This window comes from Colletotrichum spaethianum (genome assembly GCF_022836535.1).
Source record: "Colletotrichum spaethianum MAFF 239500 DNA, contig26, whole genome shotgun sequence".
Taxonomy (NCBI): Eukaryota; Fungi; Ascomycota; class Sordariomycetes; order Glomerellales; family Glomerellaceae; genus Colletotrichum; species Colletotrichum spaethianum.
Window position 1 is genome coordinate 131467 of NW_026054796.1, and position 23967 is coordinate 155433.

The 23967-nt window shown below is 29.7% G+C and overlaps 4 protein-coding genes across 4 annotated transcripts; 3 read left to right on the forward strand and 1 right to left on the reverse strand.

The window, feature by feature from the left end:
• Positions 1-16944: 16944 nt before the first annotated feature.
• Positions 16945-17232, forward strand: ColSpa_09006 (protein transport protein SEC23; the record flags this gene model as incomplete). Its single annotated transcript, XM_049275218.1, has 2 exons — positions 16945-17037; positions 17098-17232. The coding sequence occupies 2 exons, from the start codon at positions 16945-16947 to the stop codon at positions 17230-17232; spliced, it is 228 nt and encodes a 75-aa protein (XP_049131175.1).
• Positions 17233-17252: 20 nt separating this feature from the next.
• ColSpa_09007 (protein transport protein SEC23) lies at positions 17253-19607 on the forward strand (the record flags this gene model as incomplete). The annotated part of the gene is made up of 5 exons (XM_049275219.1): positions 17253-17579; positions 17635-18030; positions 18263-19264; positions 19324-19523; positions 19583-19607. The coding sequence occupies 5 exons, from the start codon at positions 17253-17255 to the stop codon at positions 19605-19607; spliced, it is 1950 nt and encodes a 649-aa protein (XP_049131176.1).
• Positions 19608-20475: 868 nt separating this feature from the next.
• Positions 20476-21078, reverse strand: ColSpa_09008 (uncharacterized protein; the record flags this gene model as incomplete). Its single annotated transcript, XM_049275220.1, has 1 exon — positions 20476-21078. The coding sequence occupies one exon, from the start codon at positions 21076-21078 to the stop codon at positions 20476-20478; it is 603 nt and encodes a 200-aa protein (XP_049131177.1).
• A 1679-nt stretch (positions 21079-22757) lies between these two features.
• On the forward strand, positions 22758-23549 carry ColSpa_09009 (60S ribosomal protein L12; the record flags this gene model as incomplete). Its single annotated transcript, XM_049275221.1, has 4 exons — positions 22758-22761; positions 22923-23056; positions 23245-23449; positions 23536-23549. The coding sequence occupies 4 exons, from the start codon at positions 22758-22760 to the stop codon at positions 23547-23549; spliced, it is 357 nt and encodes a 118-aa protein (XP_049131178.1).
• Between the last annotated feature and the right edge of the window lie 418 nt (positions 23550-23967).

Sequence of the window (23967 nt, forward strand, 5' to 3'; positions counted from 1 at the left end):
AATAAATACCTAAGCAGAATCCTTAAACAAATATAAGTAATTATCTATATATTATTAAACGTAAATAAATAAATTCTTAAATTTTATAAAAGCTGTTATGGAATTTTTTTATTTATAGTAATTAATAATTATAAATTTATCTTAATACTTTTTCTTTACTTAGAACTAGTGAAAGAAGGATTAAGTATTTATAATAGTAATAAATTTTTTTTTTAATTTTTCATATTACTTTTGTTTATAAGGGTATTAAGTAAGTATTTAGAATAGTTATATAGTTTAAAGCTTATAATTTAATAACGTATCTGCATAACAAGTCGCTACTTATAGTAAGTCGCTACCTTTCCCTTCTTTCTACCTCTTTGACCTTTACACTAACTTTCCTCTATATATAAACATATAATTCTCCTTAATTAAAAGTTATATTATCTTTACTATCTAAGCTATTAAATAAGACCTAAAAATATCTATAAAAAAAGCAGTATTTATCTTTAAGGTCCCCTAAATAATACTATACGATTAATGTACTAGATACATTATATAAGCTAAAAGATAACTAAATTTAATAAAAATAACTATAATAGAAGAAAAAGTAATTCTTAAATAGGTTATTAACCTAATTAATTAAAGGTTTCTTTTGCGACAAGAAGACGTATAAGATATAGCTAACCAACTCCTTTCTAAACGTAACGCAACGCATATTAGACCCTAATAAGTAGAGAACTTCATATAACAATAACCCTAATTAAAAATGCAATTTTAACGTTAAATTAATTATTAAAGGGCCTTAACTAAGAATCCTATAATTATATCAGGCTGGTTTATACTTATATAAAATATAATTATAAAGTATAAGATATAAGATCATAATATCTATAATTTTAATAAAACTAGCTTTTTAATAGAAATACTATTATATATAAAGGTTATTATAACTTTTAACTATAAAAAAAGACCTTATATAAAGTACCTTAGTAATTAGGAATAAGTTTCTATTATTTAGGGTATATATATAAATAACTAAGCGTTACCTCTATATATTATTATAAAAGGCAAATATTACCTTTTCTTTTAGTATACTAATAGCTAATTCTTAGCTATATAGTATATCTATTTAAATAAAAATAAATAAATAATAAATAATATTAGCTTAAATTAATTAAAGTACTTTAATTAATATATAAGGACTTATATAAAAGGTTCTTATTAGCTTTTAATCCTTAATAGCTATAATAGCTATAAATTAATTAACTTTAATAAATACTATAAAAAATAAAATATTATTACTTTTTATATACTTTTCTATTTATTATATAAGCTTTAGCCTCTTAATATTGAGTACTTTAGCTTATTAAAGTACTTATATAATAAAGAAATTAAAAAAATAATATAAATATAGATTTTATATATATTACAAAAAATAACTTTTTTTTACTTTTAAAGTAGTATTTTTTACCTTAATAAATAAAAATAATATATAAGCTAGTTTTTAATAAATAAGCCTTATACCTTTTAACCTTAAAGTATTATTTTTTACTTAGACTTTAAGCTAAAAACACTAATATTATTTAGCTTATAGCTAAATAACTAAGACTTTTAGGACTTTAAGACATTAATTATAATATTAAATAGTATATAAAATACTACTTCCCTTAAAAAAAGGATCTAGTAGTATTAAGGTAATTTACTAATAGTAATATATAAGATTATTAACTTTTAAGCTAAAAGTATTAATAAATTAATATATAAGTTTATTTTTACTAAGGCTAAGAAAAAAAAGTATTATATAATAGTAGAGATATTAAGTAAATATTAAAGAGCTAAAAAGACTTAACTATATCTTAGAGGGTTACTTAATATTACTAAAGTAGAGGTACTATAAATAGAAAAGGGTAGTATTAATATTAGAGGAGAGAATAACCCTTAGAAGAAGAGTTATATAGAAGGTACTAAACTATATGTGTAATAATATAGTAATTATAGAAAGCCTAGATATAACATATAAATATGTGAAGTAGTTTATGATAGTAATAAAGAAGAAGGTAATAAGTAGTTTTAATTAATTTTATATGTTATAGCTGAATTGACTTATATAAAAGGTAGAAGAGTAAAGGAAAGGTGGTAACTTACTATAAGTAGTAACTCGCTATGCAGTTACGTTAACTATATATTTCTTTAGTCTACTATTAATTATTCTTTACACTATAAAAGCTAATACTTTAAATAAAGTTAAGCTAATTACCTATTTTAGCTTATTATTAGTATATATATATTATCTATAGTTTTATCTAAGAATTCTTAATCTCTAATGTTTCTTAGATATAAATATTAACCTACCTAATATTTATAGTAGTTTTTAACTAAAAGAATAGTTATTTCTTTTTTAGAAGTAGTTTTAATATAACTTGTAAGTTTTTATAGGTTTAAAAAGTCTTTTATAAGTTATTTTATCTAGTTAATAAATATATTATTAAAATTATAAATAGTGACTTTTTTACTTATAGTAATAAATTCTTAAGAATAGTTCTACTTAATGCTAACTTTTTAATTTTTTGTTAGTTTTTCTTAAAAGATATTATTATTTTTTAGTTTATATTGATTAGTTAGTAGTTAGTTTAGTTTAATCTTTAGTAAAGAGAAAGCTATTTTATATTTAAATAGTAAAATAAAACTAATACTTTAATTCTTTTATATTTTTAATAGGTATAAGCTATAATTAAAAATAATAATAAGTAACTTATAATCTATAATAGATTTTATTTTACTTTTCTATATAAATTAAAATAAAAGTAACTTTCTTTTAAACTATTTATATAATTAATTTAAACTAATACTTTAAATAAAAGCTAACTATAATGTTTCTAATACTTTTTATTATATATTGATAAAAAGATCTCTTAATGTATATGCATAGCAAGTGGCCTATTATAGCAAGTAGCCTACCTCTACCTACCTTCTAGCTGTTTATATAAGTTAATTAAGTAGTATTATATAAAATTAATTAAAACTACTTATTATCTTCTTTTTTAGAGGTCTCTTATACTATTTAATATATTTATATATTATGTCTAGTCTTTTTATAATTATTATATTACTAACTATGTAATTTACTTTTTTTATATAAGCCTCTTCTTAATATGTATTTTTGCTTCTAGTATTAATAACCCTTTTCTTTACTTAGATTACTTTTACTTTAGTTATATTAAGGGACCCTTTAAGATATAGTTAGGTTTTTTTAGCTTTTTAATGTTTACTTAGTATTTTATTTGTTATATAAAGTTTATAGTATTTAGCTTTAATAAAAGTTAATTTATGTATTAATTTATTAATACTTTTAGTTTATAAGTTAATTGTTTTATATAAATAAGTTAATAAGTTATATTAATAACTAGTAATCTTTTTTTTAAGTAATATAAAGCTTTACATAGTATTATATACTATAATTAGTGTTTTTAGGTCTTAAGAGCCTTAGCTGCTTAGGTATAAATTAAATGGTATTAATGTCTTTGGCTTAAAATCTAAATAAAAAATAACTACTTTTAGGTTAAAAGGGATAAAGCTAGTTTATTTAAAGTTAGCTTATATAATTTTTTTTTATTAAAGTAAAAAAAATTACTTTAAAAATAAAAAAGAAGTTATTTTTAGTAATATATATAATTTATATTTATATTATGTTTTTAATTTCTTTATTATATAATACCTTTAATAGATTAAAATAGTTAATATTAAGAGGCTAAAGCTTATATAATAAATAAAGAAATATATAAAAAGTAATAATATTATATTTCTTATAATAATTATTAAACTTAGTAGACTTATAGTTATTATAGCTATTAAGGATTAAAAGATACTTAATACTTTTTATATAAGACTTTATATACTTTTTAAAATACTATAACTAATTTAAGCTAATTTTATTTATAGTTTATTTATTTTTATTAAAGTAAATATATTATTAAAGTAAAAATTAGTTATTAGTATACTATAAAAAAAAGTAATATTTACTTTTAATAATAATATATAAAGATAATACTTAGCTATTTATATATATGCTTTAAATAATAGAAACTTATTTATAATTACTAGGCTACTTTATATAAGGCCTTTTATAGTAATTAGAGGTTATAATAACCTTTATATATAATAATATTTTTATTAAAAAGCTTATTTTATTAAAATTATAGATATTATTATTATAGATTTTATACTTTATGATTATGTTTTATATAAAAGTAAACTAGGCTTATATAATTATAGGATCCTTAGTTAATACCTTTTAATAATTAATTTTATATCAAAAACACGTCTTTAGTTATAATTAGCGTTATATAAAGTTCTTTATTTATTAAGGTCTAATACATATTATATCATATTTATTAAAAAAATAATTAGCTATATCTTATATATTATTAAGTTATAGTAAAAATCTTTAATTAATTAAGTTAATAACTTATTTAAGAATCACTATTTCTTTTAGCTTAATTATCTTTATTGATTTTATATAAGTCTTATAGTATAGTAATTTTTTAGCGTACTAATGTTAAAGTGTTATTCTTAGAACGTTATAGATAAAGGCTGCTTTTTATATAGATAGTTTTAGGTCTTTTTTAATAGCTTTAATTATAAAAATAATATAACTTTTGTTTAAAAAAGAACTTATTATTATATATAGAAGAATATTAATATAAAGTTAAAGTTTAAGGAGGAAGGAGAAAGTGGGCTACTTGCTATAATAGGCTACTTACTATATATGTACGTTATACTATTAATAAAAGAATATATAAATACTAAGTATGTAATAATTATTAAGTAATTTAAAAGACTATATACTTAGTTAATAAAAGTGTTTATTTATATACTTTTAAAAAATATAAATATATAATTATTAGTTAAGCTATTTAATATAAATTTATTAGCAATAGAATTTAGTCTAGGGTTAATAGTAGTAATAATAGTATAAATATATTTATTTATAATCTAATAATAATAAGTATTTGTTCAATTTAGTATAAGTCTTAAAGCTAATAAAATTTAAAAAAAAAAGCTTAAACTTTTATTTTATTATCTTTTATTTATTTATTAAAACTTTAATAAGACTTAAACCTTTCATCTTTTTATAGTTATTATAAAGCATTAAAAGAAGCTTAAATCTTTACTTTATAATTTTTTTAATTAGCTTAAGTACTATAAAAATAATTATTTTTAAACAAAAAATAGTTATATTATTATTTATTATATTTTAATATAAATAAAATAAGTATAAAAATTTATAATTCTTATTTTATTTACTTAATTAAAAATTAATTATAAAATACTAAAAGATTTTTATTTAAAGCTTTTTAAAGCATAAAGAAATTACAAGGAATTTACCAAGGATTTCTTAGTAGATTCCTAGTAGTTATAAAAGTAGGTATTACTAGGAATTCATAGGAAATTCCTGGTAAATATACTGCTATTACGTAGGTAGAACTGCTGCCATAGTGTGGTAGATCCACCGTAATTTCCCAGAGATTTCCTGAGGCAGTCTCTACCCGTGCAAGAAAACCTTTCTCCGTAGATTCACCGCCTCCGCTTACAACCATTACGTAATAATAAGGACTTCTTATATAAAAGTTACTAGTATATAGACTTTTTTTATCTTATTACTTTTAGTAAACTATTAAGAAAAGGATTTATTTTAAGGTAAAGATTATAGCTTTTTATTGGTTTTTTTATAAAATAATAAATTCTTTAGTTTTACTTTTCTATAAAGTAAATAGCATATACGTATAGTAAGTTACCTATTAAAGTAAGTCGCTTACCTTCTTTATATATAGAACTATTATTTTTTAATTATTTATTAAAAGTCTATTTTAAGCTGAAAATATTACAAGGTTTCTGTTTTAGTGTTTAATAAGTGTTGAATTATAAGAAATAGTACTTTAAGAATTTAACCCTTAACCTTATACCTAGATCTCTTTTTATAAGAGCTAAATAAGCTAGCTTACATAAAACACTATTATTAACAAAATAAGAATTTATAAAATATTATTTCTTATAACTCAAATCTTATTAAACCTTAAAACAGAAATTTTACTATATTTTTAGCTTAAAATAGATTTTTAATAAATACTTAAAAATAAGGTTTTTATATACAATAAGAAGGTAAGCAACTTACTCTAATAAGCGACTTACTATATATAACTATATGTTTTTATTAGTAAAGTTTATAAATATAAAGTTAGTAAAGATTAGTATAGCTTACTAAGAAATAAAGATAAAGCTAAGGTTATCTTTATAGTTAATAAATATTATGATAGATTCTATAACGTATATATATAGTATAAGATATAAAAGAAAAGAAATATTTATTATTAGAATATTATTAACCTAGATAAGTAATACTATTATAATAAGTAATATTACTTTAATAAGTAATACTTAAAAGGTCTAAAAAGACCTAAAGTCTTTTTAAAAACCCTAAAAAGATAGTATCTAGTAAAAAGGTTAAAAGATAAAACCAGATCTAAGATATCCATAAAAGTAAATATTAAAACAAAACCAAATAATAAATATCTATATAATAAGGTTAAAGTAAAATTAGACTACCTAAATACCGGTTTTAAGATAGTTTCTAGTTAAACTAACTATAAATTCCTTATTAGAGTATATCTTACGTCTAAGGGAATTTTATTATATAAGAAAGCCCTTTTTTCTACTTAAAAGTAAGATTTTATTATTATAAAACACAATAATCTAAGTTACTATTAATAAAGCTACCTTTTAACCTACTATCTACCTCTCTATTACCCTATTTCTATTAGTCTTTTATATAGTAAGTTACTTATTATAGTAAGTCGCCTACTTCTTTTTCCTTCTATACCTTCCCTTTTCTTTTAAGCTTTTCTTTATATATAATAATAAGTTCTACTTTAAATAAAAGCTATATTCTTTTTATACTTTAAGCTATTAAGAAAGACCTAAAATTATTTATATAAAAGGCTACTTTTATTTATAATTATTACCCCCTTAGCAAAGTAGCCACTGCTAGCGTCACGTGATGCTAGCTATCACGTGGGTAGTGCGTGCTTAAATATAAGTAGCGGTGTGCACGTCAAGATAGACCTTAATACAATCATCCTTCATACATCTCTCTGACTAGTAACAATAATATCCTAGATATAGTAATTTATAATTAATATATTAAATAATTATTATAATAAATAATATAATTAAAATTAATAAAGATAACTAAGCTAAAAGAAATAGTAATTCTTAAATAAGTTATTAACTTAAGTAATTAAAGATTTTTATTATAACTTAGTAATATATAAGATATAGCTAATTACTTTTTTAATAAAGGTAATATAATATGTATTAGACCTTTATAAGTAGAGAACTTTGTATAATATTAACTATAACTAAAGATATACTTTAAATATATATTAACTATTAGAAGGTATTAGCTAAGGATTCTATAATTATAAGAAATAGCTAATTAACTTTTAAATATATATAATAAGATATATATAAGACTTTAATAAATAAAAAACTTTATATAATATATTTTTTAATTAAAAATAGAATTATAATATTAAACTAAGTATTAAAGGGCTTTAATTAGGATCTTGTTATTATATAAGGCTAACTTATATTTATATAAATTGTAATTATAAAATATAAAATACTTAATAATAATATTTACAATTTTAATAAAACTAGGTTTTTAATAAAAGTATTATTATATATAAAAGTTATTATAAAATTTGACTATAAAAAAAGCTTTATATAAAGTAGCTTAGAAATTAAAAATAAGTTTTTACTATTTAAAGTATATATATAAATAACTAAATAATACTTTTATATATTATTATAAAAAGTAAATATTTCTTTTAATATATAAATAACTAATTTTTAGTTATATAATATATTTATTTAAATAAAAATAAATAAATAATAAATAAAATTAACTTACATTAACTAAATTATTTTAATTAATATATAAAGTCCTATATAAAAGGTTCTTATTATTCCTTAATCTTTAATAGTTATAATAACTATAAATTAATTAACTTGAATAAATATTATAAAAAATAAAATATTATTACTTTATATATATTTATTTATTTATTATATAAGCTTTAGCCTCTTAAAATTAATTGCTTTAACTTGTAGAAGTACTTATATAATAAAGAAAATAAAAAGATAATATAAATATAGATTTTATATACTACTAAAAATAATTTTTTTTACTTTTAAAGTAATATTCTTTACCTTTATAAATAAAGATGATATATAAGCTAGTTTTAGATAAATAGGCCTTATATCTTTTAACCTTAAAGTAGTTATTTCTTAGTTAAACTTTAAGCTAAAAACACTAACACCTTTAACCTTATAGCTAAATAGCTAAAGCTCTTAAGATATAAAGATATTAACTATAGTACTAAAAGGTATACAAAGTACTTTTTCTTTTAAAAAGAAGATCTAAGTATATTAAAGTAACTTATTAATATTAATATATAAAGTAATTAACTTTTAGGCTAAAGGTATTAGTAAATTAGCTTATTATTATTAAGGCTAATAACTATAAGTTTTATATAAAGATAAAAGTATTAAGTAAACGCTAAAAAGCAAAAAAAAACTATATTATATCTTAAAGGGTTACTTAATACTACTAAAATAGAAGTACTATAAATAAAAAAAGGTAATATTAATACTAGAAGTAAAAATAACCCTTAAAAGGAGAGTTATATAGAAGGTACTAAATTATACGCGTAATAATATAATAATTATAAAAAGCCTAGATATAACGTATAAACCTATAAAATAGTTTAAGATAATAATAAAAAAGAGGATAAGGAGTAGTTTTAATTGATTTTATATATTATAGTTTAATTAACTTATATAAAAGGTAAAAGGGTAAAGGAAAGTAGCTTATTTACTATGTTAGCTTACTTACTATATATAGCAATTATAGAAAGACTAGATATAATATATAAATATATTAAGTAGTTTAAAATAATAATAAAAAAAGATAATAAATAGTGTTAATTAATTATATAAATTATAGCTTATTTAAGTTATTTAAATAGTAAGAGGGTAAGTATATATGTATTGCTTACTATAATGTGTTACTTAATATATATATGTATTATAAGTTTTAATAAGACTTAGATATTAAGAAATAATATTATAAAAGTTTTTAGTTATACCTAAACCTTAGATCTATTATTAACTTTTATTAATAATAGACTTAGTTAGATCTAAGGCTAAGGTATAACTAAGAACTTTTATAATATTATTTCTTAATATCTAAGTCTTATTAAAACTTAAAAGTATAAGTTTTTATTAATTTTAAGTTTAATTTAAGTTTTTAAAAAAAGTTAAAAATAAAGGTTATTTTTAGTAAAAAGAAACAAGCTATTTATTATAATAAGCTACTTAATATATATATATATATATATATATATGTTAAAGTATAATAGTAGGTTTTATTATATTATATAACGTACTTATATAGTAAGTTAGTTAATATAATAAGTTATATATTACCTTACTATACCTTAAAGAACACTTTTTTAACTATTTTTAAAAATCTAGTTATTATTTAAAATAGATAAAACTTTATATATAAGTTTAAATAAAAGTTATTAAGTAAATAAAAAATCTACTAGCAATTATTGTTAACGTATATATATATTAAGCGGCCTATTAGAACGAGCAGCCTATTTCTTATTACTAAGAAAAGTTAAGTAGAACAAAGGGTTAAGGTATAGTAATAATTTCTAGCGGATTTTTCTTTACTTAATAACCTTTATCTAAACTTATATATAAACTTAGTTATATCTATTTTAAATAATAATTAGATTTTTAAAAAACAGTTACAAAAGTACCCTTTAAAGTATAATAAGGTAGTAACTGTAACAGGCTAAGCCCTGAACGTAGCTAGGCTTTGCCTTAGCTAAACGTCCAGCGACCCCCCGGTAATCACCCCGGCATTCTGCCTAGCGTGACCGCCTAATAGCTTAACTATCTACATAGCACCCTACCCAATAGTTCTCTTCCTTTTCCTTCCTCTTCTTAGCTTTAAATAAACTTAATTAAACTACTTATCTATTAAACTAAACTCTAGGCCTAGCCCTTTATATATCTAAAGCTTTATCTTATAACCTAGTTAGTTTTTACTAGTAAATTAGTAATAAAGGACTAAAGTAGTAGTAATAGCTAATAGATGTCTTTAGAGGCGTTAATATAAGAAGCTATAGTATTACTTTATATATAGATTATTAAGCTTATAGTAAAGCCTAAGTAGTAAAATAGTAGTAAAATACTACTTAGTAACTTTATTAAAAGATCTAAAATAAAGCTATTATCTCTATAAAGAAATACCTTAAAAGCTATAATAACTACTTACTAAATAATAAATAAAAAGCTATTAAAATAAAAGCTATTTACAAACCTACTAAAGTTCTTAAATAAAAAGTATAAATATTTTACTTAAATATAATAAATAAAAAATAAGATTAAGTATAATTATACATTTTATTAAAGTAATATAAGAATCTAGTATTTTATTAACTTATACTTAGACGTTAACTTATAAGAGGTTATAGTTATATTTTATACTTTAAAGGGAGTAAAAAGTTAATAAGACCTTAGTAACTTTATAATATACTTTAACTAAGCCTATAAAGACTATAATATTTAGCCTTAAGCTACTTCTATAATTTATATAATATAATAAAAAATTATAAATCTTTAATAACTTTTTTTTTAAAGTTTAAGTAAACCTTTATTAATATAAGTAATACTACTTAGCTTAACGCTATATAGATTAACCTATTTAAATAGTCTTTTTTACTTTATCTTTAAGACTACCTTATTACTATATTACTACTAGACACTTACCTTAAGTAGCTATCTTGTGTATAAAAAGTAACCTAAAAGCTTAAATAAACCTAGACTAGCCCTTAATTATATCATAAAAAAGTATTAACTTCTTATTAAAATACTAATAATAATATTAAGATAACTAGAGTTATTAAAGTTAAAGTAACTACTAAGTTAATAACTAAACCTAATAATAGCTTAAGTAATAAAAATACTTATTAATATTATAAGATATAAAAGAAAATAAATACTTACTATTATAATATTATTAACTTAAATAGATAATATTACCTTAATAGGTAGTATTACTATAATAAGTAACACCTAAAAAGTTAAAAAGGGACTAAACCCTTGAAAATACCTAAAAGAAGGTATTTATTAATAAGGTTAAAATATAAAACCGGGTCTAAGATATCCGTAAAATAAGGTTAAAATAAAACCGGACTACCTAAATACCGGTTTTAGGATAGTTTCTAGTTAAACTAAAGGAAAATTCCTTATTAAAGTATTTCTTACGTCTAAGGGAATTTAGTTATATAAGGAAGCCCTTTTTCCTACCTAAGGGCAAGATTTTAATTATTATTAATCACAGCAATAAGAATAACTATTAATAAAGCCACCTTTTAACCTACTATCTACCTCTTTATTACCCTATTTCTGTTAGTCTAATAAATATTATATATATAACGTATATGCATAGTGAGTCGCCCATCAGAGTAAGTCGCCCACGTTCTTATCGTATATAAAAACCCTATTTTATAACTATTTATTAAAAATCCATTTTAACTTAAATATATAACAGGATTTCTGCTCTAGTGTTTAATAAGAGTTAGATTATAAGGAATAATATTTTAGAAATTCTTACTCTACTTATAATAGTGTCTTACATAAACTAGCTTATCTAGCTCTTATAATAAGAGATCTAAGTATAAGGTTAAAAGTAAAATTCTTAGAGTATTATTTCCTATAATTTAATGCTTATCGAATACCAAAACAGAAATCCTATTATATTTTTAGCTTAAAATAGATTTTTAATAAATAGTTGTAAAATAGGGTTTTTATATACGATAAGAACATGGGCGACTTACTTTAATGGGCGACTTACTATACATATACGTTATATAATAATAGATATTAACTTTACTTAACGTCTTTATTTACTATATATTAACTATTTACTAAAAACATTTAATAGATTTATTAGCTAAATAAAAGGAGTTTTAGCCTTAGGTATAATAATATTTACTTTAAAGTTAAGTAGTTATATATAGAAGATTTATATTTATATAGTTAAGGGCCTAAACTAAAATATCTTTCTAAGTAACCTCTAGTTTAAAGTAAATTATATTATTCATAACTTAATAAAATAATAATTATTTTATAAAAAAAAGAAAATAATTATTTATATAGCTAAAGAAAAAAACCCTAAGAGGGTTAAAGAAATTTAGTTTAAAACATTCCTAGAGGCTATTAAGTTTAAAGTAATTTATTAGTAAATAGCTTAGGGACACTAAGTAATTAAATATGTCTAAGCTATTAGTATTAATAATATTAACTAAGTACTTTAACCTAAAAAAAAAATAAACCTTATTAACTAGGTCTTTAAGGATATTTTAAAGGAATTTAAAGTACTCTTTAACCCTTAAAAAGTATACCTATTATTACCCTATTAGCTAAGCATAGACTATAAAATCCCTATTAAATAAGAACCAGATAATCATAAATTACTATTACTTTAAGGGCTATTATATAACATGTTATAAAAAGAGCTCTTAGTACTTAAAAAGACGCTTTAAGACCTTCTAGATAAAAGGTTTATTAAAGTAAATAGCTCTTTTACTTTAATACTAGTCTTATTTATATAGAAACTAAATAAAGAATAATAGTTTTATATAGACTACTAGGCCTTAAATACTTTTATAAAAAAGAATCACTACCGTCTTCCTTTAATCTTAAAGACTTTTTACTAAGTTAATACTACTAAATAATATACTAAACTTAATATAATAGTTACTTTTTATAAGCTATAAATAAATAAATAAAATAAACCTAAAATAATATTCTAAACTTAATATAAATTATTTAAGTAGCTAGTCTACTTTTTTAGTTTTATAAGTATACTTATAACCTTCTAATACTATATTAATAACATTTTATAAGAGTTTTTTAATAATTCTATTACTAATTATATTTATAATATCTTAATATATACTAATAGCTTAAAAAAACATAAAAAAAAGGTTTATTATATACTTATTATTTTTTTAGTAGTAAGTCTAAACTTTAAATCTATTAAATATAAGTTCTTAATTAAAACTATTAAGTATATTAGCTTCATAGTTACTACTAGATAAAAATTTTTATATAACCTTAAAAAGTTAAAAGCTATTATAAAATAATAGGCCTTAAAGACTATAAAAAAGGTAAAGAGTTTCCTAGGATTTATTAACTACTACTAAGTATTTATACTAAACTTTACTAAGATTATTTACTTACTTACTAAACTTATAAAAAAGACTACTATATTTTATTAAAAAAAACTATAAAAAAAGCTTTTTAATAACTAAAGTTAATATTTAATAAAGCCTTAATACTATAATAATTTAATTCTAAAAAAAAACTTTTATTAAGGTTAATTACTTTAAGTATACCTTAAGAGGTATACTAACCTAAAAAGATTTATCTAAAAAACACTAAGCTATTACCTACTACTTATAAAAGTTAACTTTTACTAGATATAATTACTTTATTTATAATAAGGAGTTCTTAGCTATACTTAGTAATTTATATACTTAAAAGGCTAAACTATAAAGTATAAGCTTATTTAAGGTCTTAATAAACTATAAAAGCTTAAAGTATTTTATAAAAAAGTAAAATTAATAGAATAATAAAGTAAATAACGTACCTGTATAACGAGTCAGTTAACATAGCAAGTCGGCCACTCCCTTATTATACCTTAAAGGGCACTTTTTTAACTATTTTTTAAAAATCTAATTCTTATCTAAAATCGATATAGCTTTATAAAGAGGTTTTAATTAAGGTTAAAAGCTAATTAAAAATCCACTAGAAATTATTGTTTTACTATAACCCTTAGAAACCTTATTGTTTACTTTGATAAGGAAGGTTAAGTAGAACTAAGGGTTAGGGTAAGATAGGAATTTCTGATAGATTTTTTATTAGCTTTTAACTCTTATTAAAACCTCTTTATAAAGCTATATCTATTTTAGATAAGAATTAGATTTTTAAAAAATAGTTAAAAAAGTACCCTTTAAGGTATAATAAGGAAGTAGCCGACTCGCTATGTTAGCTAACTTACTATACAGGTACATTAAGCTAAAGAACTTATTTAGTATAAATTCTATTTAAAATATTAACTTAAGCAAAAAGCTATAGTCCTAGATATATTATTCTACTAAGAATAAGATATACTAAAAGAATAAGAGAATAAGAAAAAGCTAAGTTAAGTAGTTTAAGTTATTTTAACTTTTACCCTTAGAAGTAATAAAAGCATAATAAATAAGCCCTAAGTAGCTTAGGCTACTAGGACCTTTTATTATATATAGTTATCTTTAAAGAATACTCTAAGCTCTAAGAGCTCTAGAACAAGACGTTAATATAAGATAATACCTATTTATAAGCTTTTTAAGTTATTACTTACTAAAAAAAAGCTTTTTCTTTTTTACTAGGTCTAAAGGTATAAATTAAAGAATACTTTATAAACACTATAAATTAACTCTTATTTTATAATATATATAGGTACTAAGTAAATAAGACCTTAGTAATAAGATAAATATACTTTATATAAAAATAATTTAATAATCTTATAACTCTTTTACTATAAACTATCTTAGCTATAATAATACTTTTAATATTATTAGCTAATAGTTCTTTTAGCTTAATCTATTATAATCTATTAAATGTTTTATATAAAACTATAATATTTATAAAAAAGGGTATATATAATAATAATTTAAAAAAAGGTTCTTAAAACTATTACTAATTCCCTAGTAATTATAAACTAACTTATTTATAGACTTTATTACTAATCTATTACTAAATAACCTTTAAAAAGTATACTACTTATAAGTAATTATAAATAAACTTAATAAGTCTATTACCCTTAAAGAAATAAAATCTATAAAAGTAAAAGCCTATATAAAACGCTTCTTATAGTACTATATAAGGTTTTATAGTATTTTTTATTTTATTATTAACAATAAAAGAAATAACTAAACTAGCTACTTTTAAATAACGTTTTATTAGCTATTAAGTATTAAATATTACTTAAATACTACTTATTACTTTTAAATAAATAATAAAACTAAAAGATTTAACTAAAATATTTAAGCTTTTTTTAAGTTTATATTTATTATTTATAAAAAGATTAAAGAAAATAGTTATTTATTATATAGTTAGCCTTAAATAACTAATTTAACTTAATCATTAAAGTCTTTTTATTTTTCTTAAAGTATAAATAAAATATAAATCTTATATTAGTTAAAAAAATAAAGTACTAGTAACTAATAACTAAGAAGTTATTATAAAAGATTTAATATAAAGGCTTAAAGATATTATAAACTTTATATAAACTATTATAACTATTATACAATTAAAATAAAGTTTTTTAATAAACTAATAATAAATAACTATTAAGAGATTTAAAGTTAAAGACTATATTTAACTTTTTATAGTTAATTACTATTTATTAAAACTATTTAAAAAACTAAATTAGTTATATTAAAAGTATACTAGTTATAACTAAAGTAGTCTTTTTACTATAGTAAAATTAAATATCTTAAATAGAATTTACTTAAGGTTTTATATAAATATCTTTTATTAAATAACTAATAATCTATTACTAAAATAAAATTAAAATAATATTTAACTAATACTTATATTAAATAATACTAAAAGTATAAAATAAGCTATTAAAAAAGCTTTAATAGCTTATTAATAATAAATAAATAAAAAATATTATAAGGAGATATTAGTTAAGTAAATAAGCTATATATAATCTACTTAAAAGCTAATTAATATAATATAAGACATAAAAGCCCTAAACGCCTTTAAGGCTTATTAAAAAAGTATTTTTATATTTAATAAAGACTTTAACTCCTAGTAAAAAATATAGTAAAAGTATATTAAGGAAGAAGAAGGTATTATAACAGGCTAAGCCCTGAACGTGGCTAGGCTTTGCCTTAGCTGAACGTCTAGCGACCTCCCAGCAATCACCTTAGCATTCTACCCAGCGTAACCGCCCAATAGCTTAACTATCTATATAGTACCCTACTCAATAATTCTCTTCCTTTTCCTTCCCCTCCTTGGCTTTAGATAAACTTAATTAAGCTACCTATCTATTAAACCAAACTCTAGGCCTAGCCCTTCACAGTAACTAACTTATTATATTAGCCGACTTACTATACAGGTACGTTATTACTATATAATTATTAAATATTTATTAGTATAAAGTTATACTTATTTTAGATAAGAATCTGGTTTTTTAAAAATAGGTAGAAAAGTATCTCTTAACGTATAACAAGTAAGTAGGTATCTTATTATAATAGGTAACTTGTTATATATATACGTTAAAACTATAATATAAATATAATTATCCTTAATTAATTTACTTACTATAATAAAAAATCATATAATTACTATAACGTAGGTAAATTAAACCCTTTTATAGTAGTAGGCTTTTTAATATACCTGTTTTTATACACCGGGTGCTACAGTACGTTTATTAGCTACATACCTACTGAAGTACCCTAAGCGACTGGTCTCCACTTGAGCTGGTTTCTGCCACATTCCACCCAGTCAAGCCACACTTCCAGGTTGGAGCCTCTATCCCTTGTCAACCACCTGCATCGGAACGTGGCCACTCGAAGCTATCTACAATCGTGTCCTGAGCTGACCATATCCACGATTACTGTCCATCCATCCACTTTTCCGAGTAGCCACAGACGGAAACTTCAACGAATACAATCTGCACCTGCTCTCGATACCCCCGACCAGCCTCATACGAACGCCGTTACTTGTGCATCGCGTCGTTGTCGATTATAGAACTACAGTCGAATAACGATGGACTACGAAGCTCTTAAAGAGCAGTGGAGTGAGGTAGAGGACCGCGATGGCGTCCGTCTCAGCTGGAACGTTTTCCCCAGCTCCCGCATGGTATGTCGCAATGATTCGTCTATTTGACTTGCTTGCATTTATTAAAAGATGAGCTCGTAGGAAGCGTCACGGCTTGTTGTCCCAATCGGTGCTCTTTACACTCCCTTGAAGGAGAAACCCGACACACCTCTTCTCCAATTCGAGCCCGTCACCTGCAAGCAGCCCTGCCGCTCTGTTCTCAACCCCTTCTGGTGAAGAAGCATATCCCCTTTACCATGCAGAGCTATGCTAACCTCGATTCATGCAGCTCGGTGGACGTGCGAGCTCGTCTCTGGATTTGCCCATTCTGCCTCTCAAGGAACCCGCTTCCACCTCATTACAAAGACATTACTGCCAACGCCATTCCTCCCGAGCTGCATCCCTCCAACACTACGATCGAATACCGTCTCTCACGCCCAGCACCAAGCCCTCCCATTTTCCTCTATGTCGTGGATACCTGCCAAGAGGAGGACAGCTTGGCTGCGCTGAAGGAGTCACTGGTTATGAGCCTGAGTCTCCTCCCCGAGAATGCGCTTGTCGGATTGATCACATACGGTACAATGGTATTTGAAATTGCTTACGCCGCCAAGCTGAGATGCCAACCGCTGACCCGGACAGGCCCAAGTCCACGAGATCGGCTACACCGAATGCGCCAAGTCATATGTCTTTCGCGGCAGCAAGGATTATTCTGCGAAGCAGGTTCAAGAAATGCTGGGTTTGCTGTCCCCATCGATGCGCCCAGGCATGCCCCAGCAGCAGCCCGGCAGACCGATGCCTGCTGGCCCTGCGTCACGATTCTTGCTGCCCGTCCAGCAGGCCGAGTTTCAACTGACGAAGGCGCTGGAACAACTCCAGAAGGACCCCTGGCCCGTTGCCAACGACCGCAGGAGTCTGCGATGCTCTGGCGTCGCTCTCAGTGTTGCCGTGGGACTACTCGAATCCTCTTTCCAGCACGCTGGTGGTCGCATCATGCTGTTTGCTGGTGGCCCTGCGACTGAGGGACCCGGCATGGTCGTTGGCCCTGAGCTGAGAGAACCCATTCGATCGCATCACGACATTGACCGTGACAACATCAAGTACTACAAGAAGGCCCTCAAGGTATGTCTGTGTGCATATATATCCCCGCAATGTTAGTCTAACGCAGTCCTAGTTCTATGACAATCTTGCCAAGAGAACTGCGCACAATGGTCATATCATTGATATATTTGCGGGTTGTCTCGATCAAGTTGGTCTCCTGGAGATGAAGGGGCTTTGCAACTCAACTGGCGGTCATATGATTCTGACGGATAGCTTCACCTCATCTATGTTCAGGCAATCCTTCATCCGCGTGTTCGAAAAGGACGGCGATGACAACTTGCTTATGGGATTCAATGCCACCCTCGAGGTGTTGACCACCAAGGAACTCAAGGTCACTGGTCTGATTGGCCATGCCATTTCACTCAACAAAAAGTCCACGTCAGTGGGTGAAACGGAGTGTGGAATCGGCAACACATGCTCTTGGAAGATGTGCGGTATTGACCCCAACGCCAGCTACGGCGTCTACTTCGAGATTGCGAGCCAAGGAGGTCCTACGCAGCATCAGCAAACGCCTCAGAAGGGCATGATTCAGTTCCTTACATACTACCAGCATTCCTCTGGTCAGTTCCACTTGAGGGTAACAACGATTGCCAGAAATCTCAGTGGCCCAGCTGGCGACCCGGCGATCGCACAGTCCTTTGACCAGGAAGCTGCCGCTGTACTCATGTCCCGCATCGCTGTCTTCAAGGCCGAGGTGGATGACGGACCAGATGTTCTTCGGTGGGTTGACAGGATGCTTATCAGACTCTGCTCCCGGTTCGCAGACTACCGTAAGGATGATCCGTCATCTTTCCGCCTGGAGAAGAACTTCACATTGTACCCCCAATTCATGTTCCACCTGAGACGAAGCCAGTTCCTTCAGGTCTTCAACAACTCACCCGACGAGACGGCCTTCTACCGTCATGTCCTCAACCACGAGGATGTGAGCAACTCGCTTATCATGATCCAGCCCACACTAGATTCGTACACCTTCGACCAAGATGGTGGGCAACCCGTTCTCCTGGACTCGACTTCGATTCAACCCACCCATATCCTTCTTCTCGACACTTTCTTCCATATTCTTATTTTCCATGGAGAGACCGTGGCGGAATGGAGAAAAGCGGGCTATCAGGACCAGGAGGGCTATGAGAATTTTGCCTCTTTGCTTGAGCAGCCCAAGGAAGATGCCAGAGTATGTTCTGTCCTGAATGGTAAATGTGTAGATGTGTCGAATCGGCTAACACGATGCAGGACCTCATCACCGACAGATTCCCGCTCCCACGATTCATTGTTTGTGATGCGGGTGGATCACAAGCTAGATTCCTTCTCTCAAAACTTAATCCCTCGACAACGCACACCACTGGTGCCTATGGCGGGGTGGGTGCGCAGAATGCGCAAACCATCTTCACCGATGATGTCTCCCTGCAGACCTTCATGGACCATCTCATGAAGTATGACCAGTTGGCTTCCTAACTTTGCTGGGATTGATTGGCTAACGATTACTTTTCAGACTCGCCGTAAGTGGCACCAACTAACCAGATGACTTGGGTTCATGTCAAGTGCGAGGCGAATTAAGGGCGATGGGGTTAGGAAACAGCAAGGACCGACCAGGTCCTTGTGGCACTAATCAAAGTGCCACAGAGACTTGCTTGGTTGTGTCTGGATGCAGCTCATCGGCTTTGGCTTATGGGTGTTGTAGCCAAAGCCTGCATCATACTGCGGAGGGGGAATTTGCATCGCAGATTTTGGAGTCGGCCCGTTGCTTGCGGACCATTTTTGGACTCTTCTCCGACGGCAGCTTTTTATAGATGCTAGGTAGTCGATGTAATGAGACGGAACAATCATATGAGTTACTACAGGTGGCCAAACTGAAATGATATGTAAGAGGTTGCGATTGAATGCCTGAGTACAGGGAGTTTGATGATGAGATGAGATATCACCTGCCTGCCTCCACTAGCAGCTGGGCTTAGATTTCTAGTGATGGCGGTGAGTCGATGTATGTGAGGTACTTGCACATGCCGGGCGGGACTCAGTGGGGGGGGACTTAGGCTTACTGTGGAATCCCAATCAAATATTTTACATACTGTGCTATCTACACCTTGCTAACACTTACCTACCCCGCCCCCACTAAGCCAACGGTCTGCATAGGTACCTCTTTGCCTTTGTCTCTCGAAGGGTGGCTGGGACGTCAAGAACAGGTACCGTAGCTACTCATCAGATCCGACTTTGACTACTGCTCGCTTCAGCCTAAGGTAGCCTAGTGGCCGACTAATAGGGGATAGTGTGACGGCAGAATCAGGGGTCAGATACTGCCAAAGTCAGGGGTTAGTCAAGGCCGTCAGCTGGCAGAAAGGGGGGTAGGTGCTGACAAATTAACCTTGTTGGTGGCATTGACGTATATACCTAGAGGTCCCACGGCCGCATGGGCCTCGTCAAGTCAACAGGCGCCAATGGGTTATTTCCAATGGGCTGCTGGACGTCCTCTGCTGTAGATATGTACTCTGTATTGTCCCCATCAGCATCCTCGAGGATCTCTGGGTCATCGGCTAATTCCTCTTTGATGCGCTTATCGAGGTCAAAGGTATCCCATCCATCCCACAGAACCGTCTCGATAGGTATATCCTTCACCCGTATCTTCGAGATATCGCTGCCATCTGGCCAGCCAGAAATACCGCACTGGAGAAAGGATTGCCGGACCATCTCTGCCTTCTCGGCAGAGGCCAGGCGGCGGGCAGCTGTTGCCACAGTATGGGTGACCATAATACGCTTTGCTGACGTTGACCATATAAGTGGCTGGCTGCTGCTGCTGGCCTGGGTAGACTGCTCTAATTGGTAGACGTAGTCGTCGGTTGCTTCTGATAGCCACTGCTTAAAGGGCTTGTTGATAGCAGTATCGAGAGGTTGAAGAAGGGAGGTTGTGCTGGCTGGTATAAGGCTAGGTGTGATATAGTTGTAGCGAAGTTGGCTGAGGATAGTAGGGGTCTTGTGGAAGGTAGCAACGTCCATAACTGTGAGATATTCTTGCCCTACTGTAAGAGGGAAGAATTCGTTAGTTAGCCACTTCTCTAATAGATACTCGTTATTATACGCAGTATCGTTATACTTAACTGTTATCTCGTTGCTGTAAAAGGCACTCTCTTTAGCCTCGATTTGGCCGTTTTGGTTAGTAGGCTTGCCGTGAAAGATGAGCTTGGGCAGCAGCCGTTAGACTCCGTCAACAAAGATGTAGAGGATAAGTGTAGCTTGCCGCTTACTCCAGCTACTACGGTCACTCTTGCCAGCCACTATACGGCTGCCTTTGTCGGCCCACGTTGACCCATCGAGATACTCGAAGGGTATAGGGGTCTCGTCAAAGTTAAGGATACAGTCAAATAGAAATCAGAGGCCACCAACTGGCTGCCAGGCCAAAGCCGGCTAGCTAACACGTCGGTTAAAGTAGAGGAAGTTGGTAACGATACGTAGATAGTCAACTAGCAACTTGGTGGCCTGCTTTGTAAGCCGGCGATAGGAAATATTCCAGCGGCAGCGAAAAAGAGCAAACCAGCCCACAGAGAATCAGAAGGTAGTAGCTGGGCTAGAGACGGCAAGAGGGTTATTGTTGTTGTTGTTGTTGTTGTTATCGTGGGCCTTGCGAAAAAGGGCCTTTGATGTACGCCTAAACCAGCTAGTTGTGACAATAGTAGACTTATCGCGAAGTTACCGAAATAGGTCATAGAGATCAGCCTCTAATTCTGGCCAATCAGGCCTGCCTTTTTGAGCTGTTGAGTTGACGATAGTCTCTCGTTGCTTATACCAATCGATGATAGTAGTACAAGGGATCTTGAAGTGGGCAGCAGCCTCGCTGTAAGTCGGGCGGCGGAGGCCGTTAGCAGGGTCAAGACGAGTATCGCCAGCCCGTTGGCGGGTGGCCGGCCTGGCCTCAATAGGATAACGCTCGTGCTCAAGAAACATCACAACTGCCACTTTTTTCCGCTGATTGTACGATTGCTCGGGTCGTTTGATTGGCAGAGCAGCAGTGTATTTTCGCTGAGTAATCGGCTTAGGCTTCTTGCCGCGAGGCTTTTTCGCTGGCAACGTATGGGTATTTGGGCTGATATCGCCAAGTGGCTGGCGGGCAGGCATCTCGAATAACGGTGGGTTGGCGATAGTTGTGTAGAGTGGCAGCTGGCCGGCTGGCTGGCTGACCGGCTGCTGGCTGCTGGCAGCTTTGTTGACCGCCTTCGATAATAAGCCTAGCACGAAAGTGGCCACTAGGCTGCCTTAGGCTAAAGCGAGCAGTAGTCAAAGTCGGATCTGATGAGTAGCTACGGTACCTAGGGCAATGCGCGTCGGGAGGGAGCAGGGATGGTTGTGTGGCTTGTGAAGTGGCTTGTGATGGCGCTCCTGCGAATTGTCAAAATTGTAAAACCCAACACTCCGAAAGAGGGAGAAAATACACGTGACTCAACTGGCATTTGCTCGCCCACGACCCATTCTACTGCCCCAAAACTCGTAATGATTGGCTAAGCTCTCGTTAAAACACTCTAGCCACGGTAGGTGTGGCTCAGTCTTGCCTTTGCCATTTGCGCCTGCCCTACGACGCACAATCTGGATTATCTCGATTTTTTTCCCGTCCTCCCCAAGAGTTCAATTCTTCTTTCGATCACCAACTTTCCTACCAGACCCCAGATCCGAGAGCAGTCACAATGCGTAGGTCACCCCTCGGCCGCTGGCCAGCCCGTCAACATGTTGCCGAGATACTAACATTAAACGCCGTCTGCAGCTCCTAAATTCGATCCCAACGAGGTTAAGGTCATGTTCGTCGAGCCCGCATTCTTCCGTCGAGTCGAAGAAACAAGTCGCTAACCTAGAGTGCGAACGCAGCCACCTCCTCGCCACTGGAGGTGAGGTCGGTGCCTCCTCCGCCCTGGCCCCCAAGATCGGTCCTCTCGGTCTGTCTCCCAAGAAAGTTGGTGAAGATATCGCCAAGGCCACCGGCGACTGGGTATGATGCGAACCTCTCGGTGTGAACAATATCTGGACGAGAACACCACTGACGGCGATTGAACTACAGAAGGGTCTCCGCGTGACGGTCAAGCTCACCATTCAGAACCGTCAAGCCGCCGTCTCCGTCGTTCCTACCGCCTCCTCCCTCATCATCCGCGCACTCAAGGAACCCCCCGCGACCGCAAGAAGGAGAAGAACATCAAGCACAACAAGTCTGTTCCTCTTGACGAGATCATCGAGATCGCGAGAACCATGCGCCACAAGTCCTTCTCCAAGTCGCTGGAGGGTACTGTCAAGGAAATTTTGGGTACGGCAAACAGTGTTGGATGCCAGGTTGACGGCAAGACCCCCAAGGCGATCACCGAGGCCATTGAGGCTGGTGAGATTGACAGTAAGTGCCCGATTATCCCTGGCAGTGGTCATCCGAAGACACTGCGGCCTTCCTCGAGCGATAGCCGGCTGACATGCGCACCACAGTTCCCGAGGAGTAAAGGAGGTCAATAGCCGGACGGACACTCTCGCATGACTTCTGGAGTTTAGGACTGGTTCTGCATTAAGGGGACTACCCAAAAGGGATAACCTTGGGCGAAGAAAAAAGACTTGCCGAATGACCAAATCAAATGACCAACAGATGCTTGCCGCCTGCCCACTTGGCGACCTCTTCAACAACTGTCGTGATGTCTTTGTATGCGTATCCCTCAATTACACTCCGAGAGATGCTATCGCTCTCTCGTGGCGTCTCCCCATTAGATTGACCGTGATAATGTATAGAGCCCAATACTTGCTGCGGCGTCTCACGAAATTCGAAGGCCCCTCTGCTCCACGTGGGTGACGAGCAATAGGAGTGGGCGAGAGAGTCGACCATCTCGGTACATTGGAAGACGCCACACAGTATCGAATCCCGCCGCC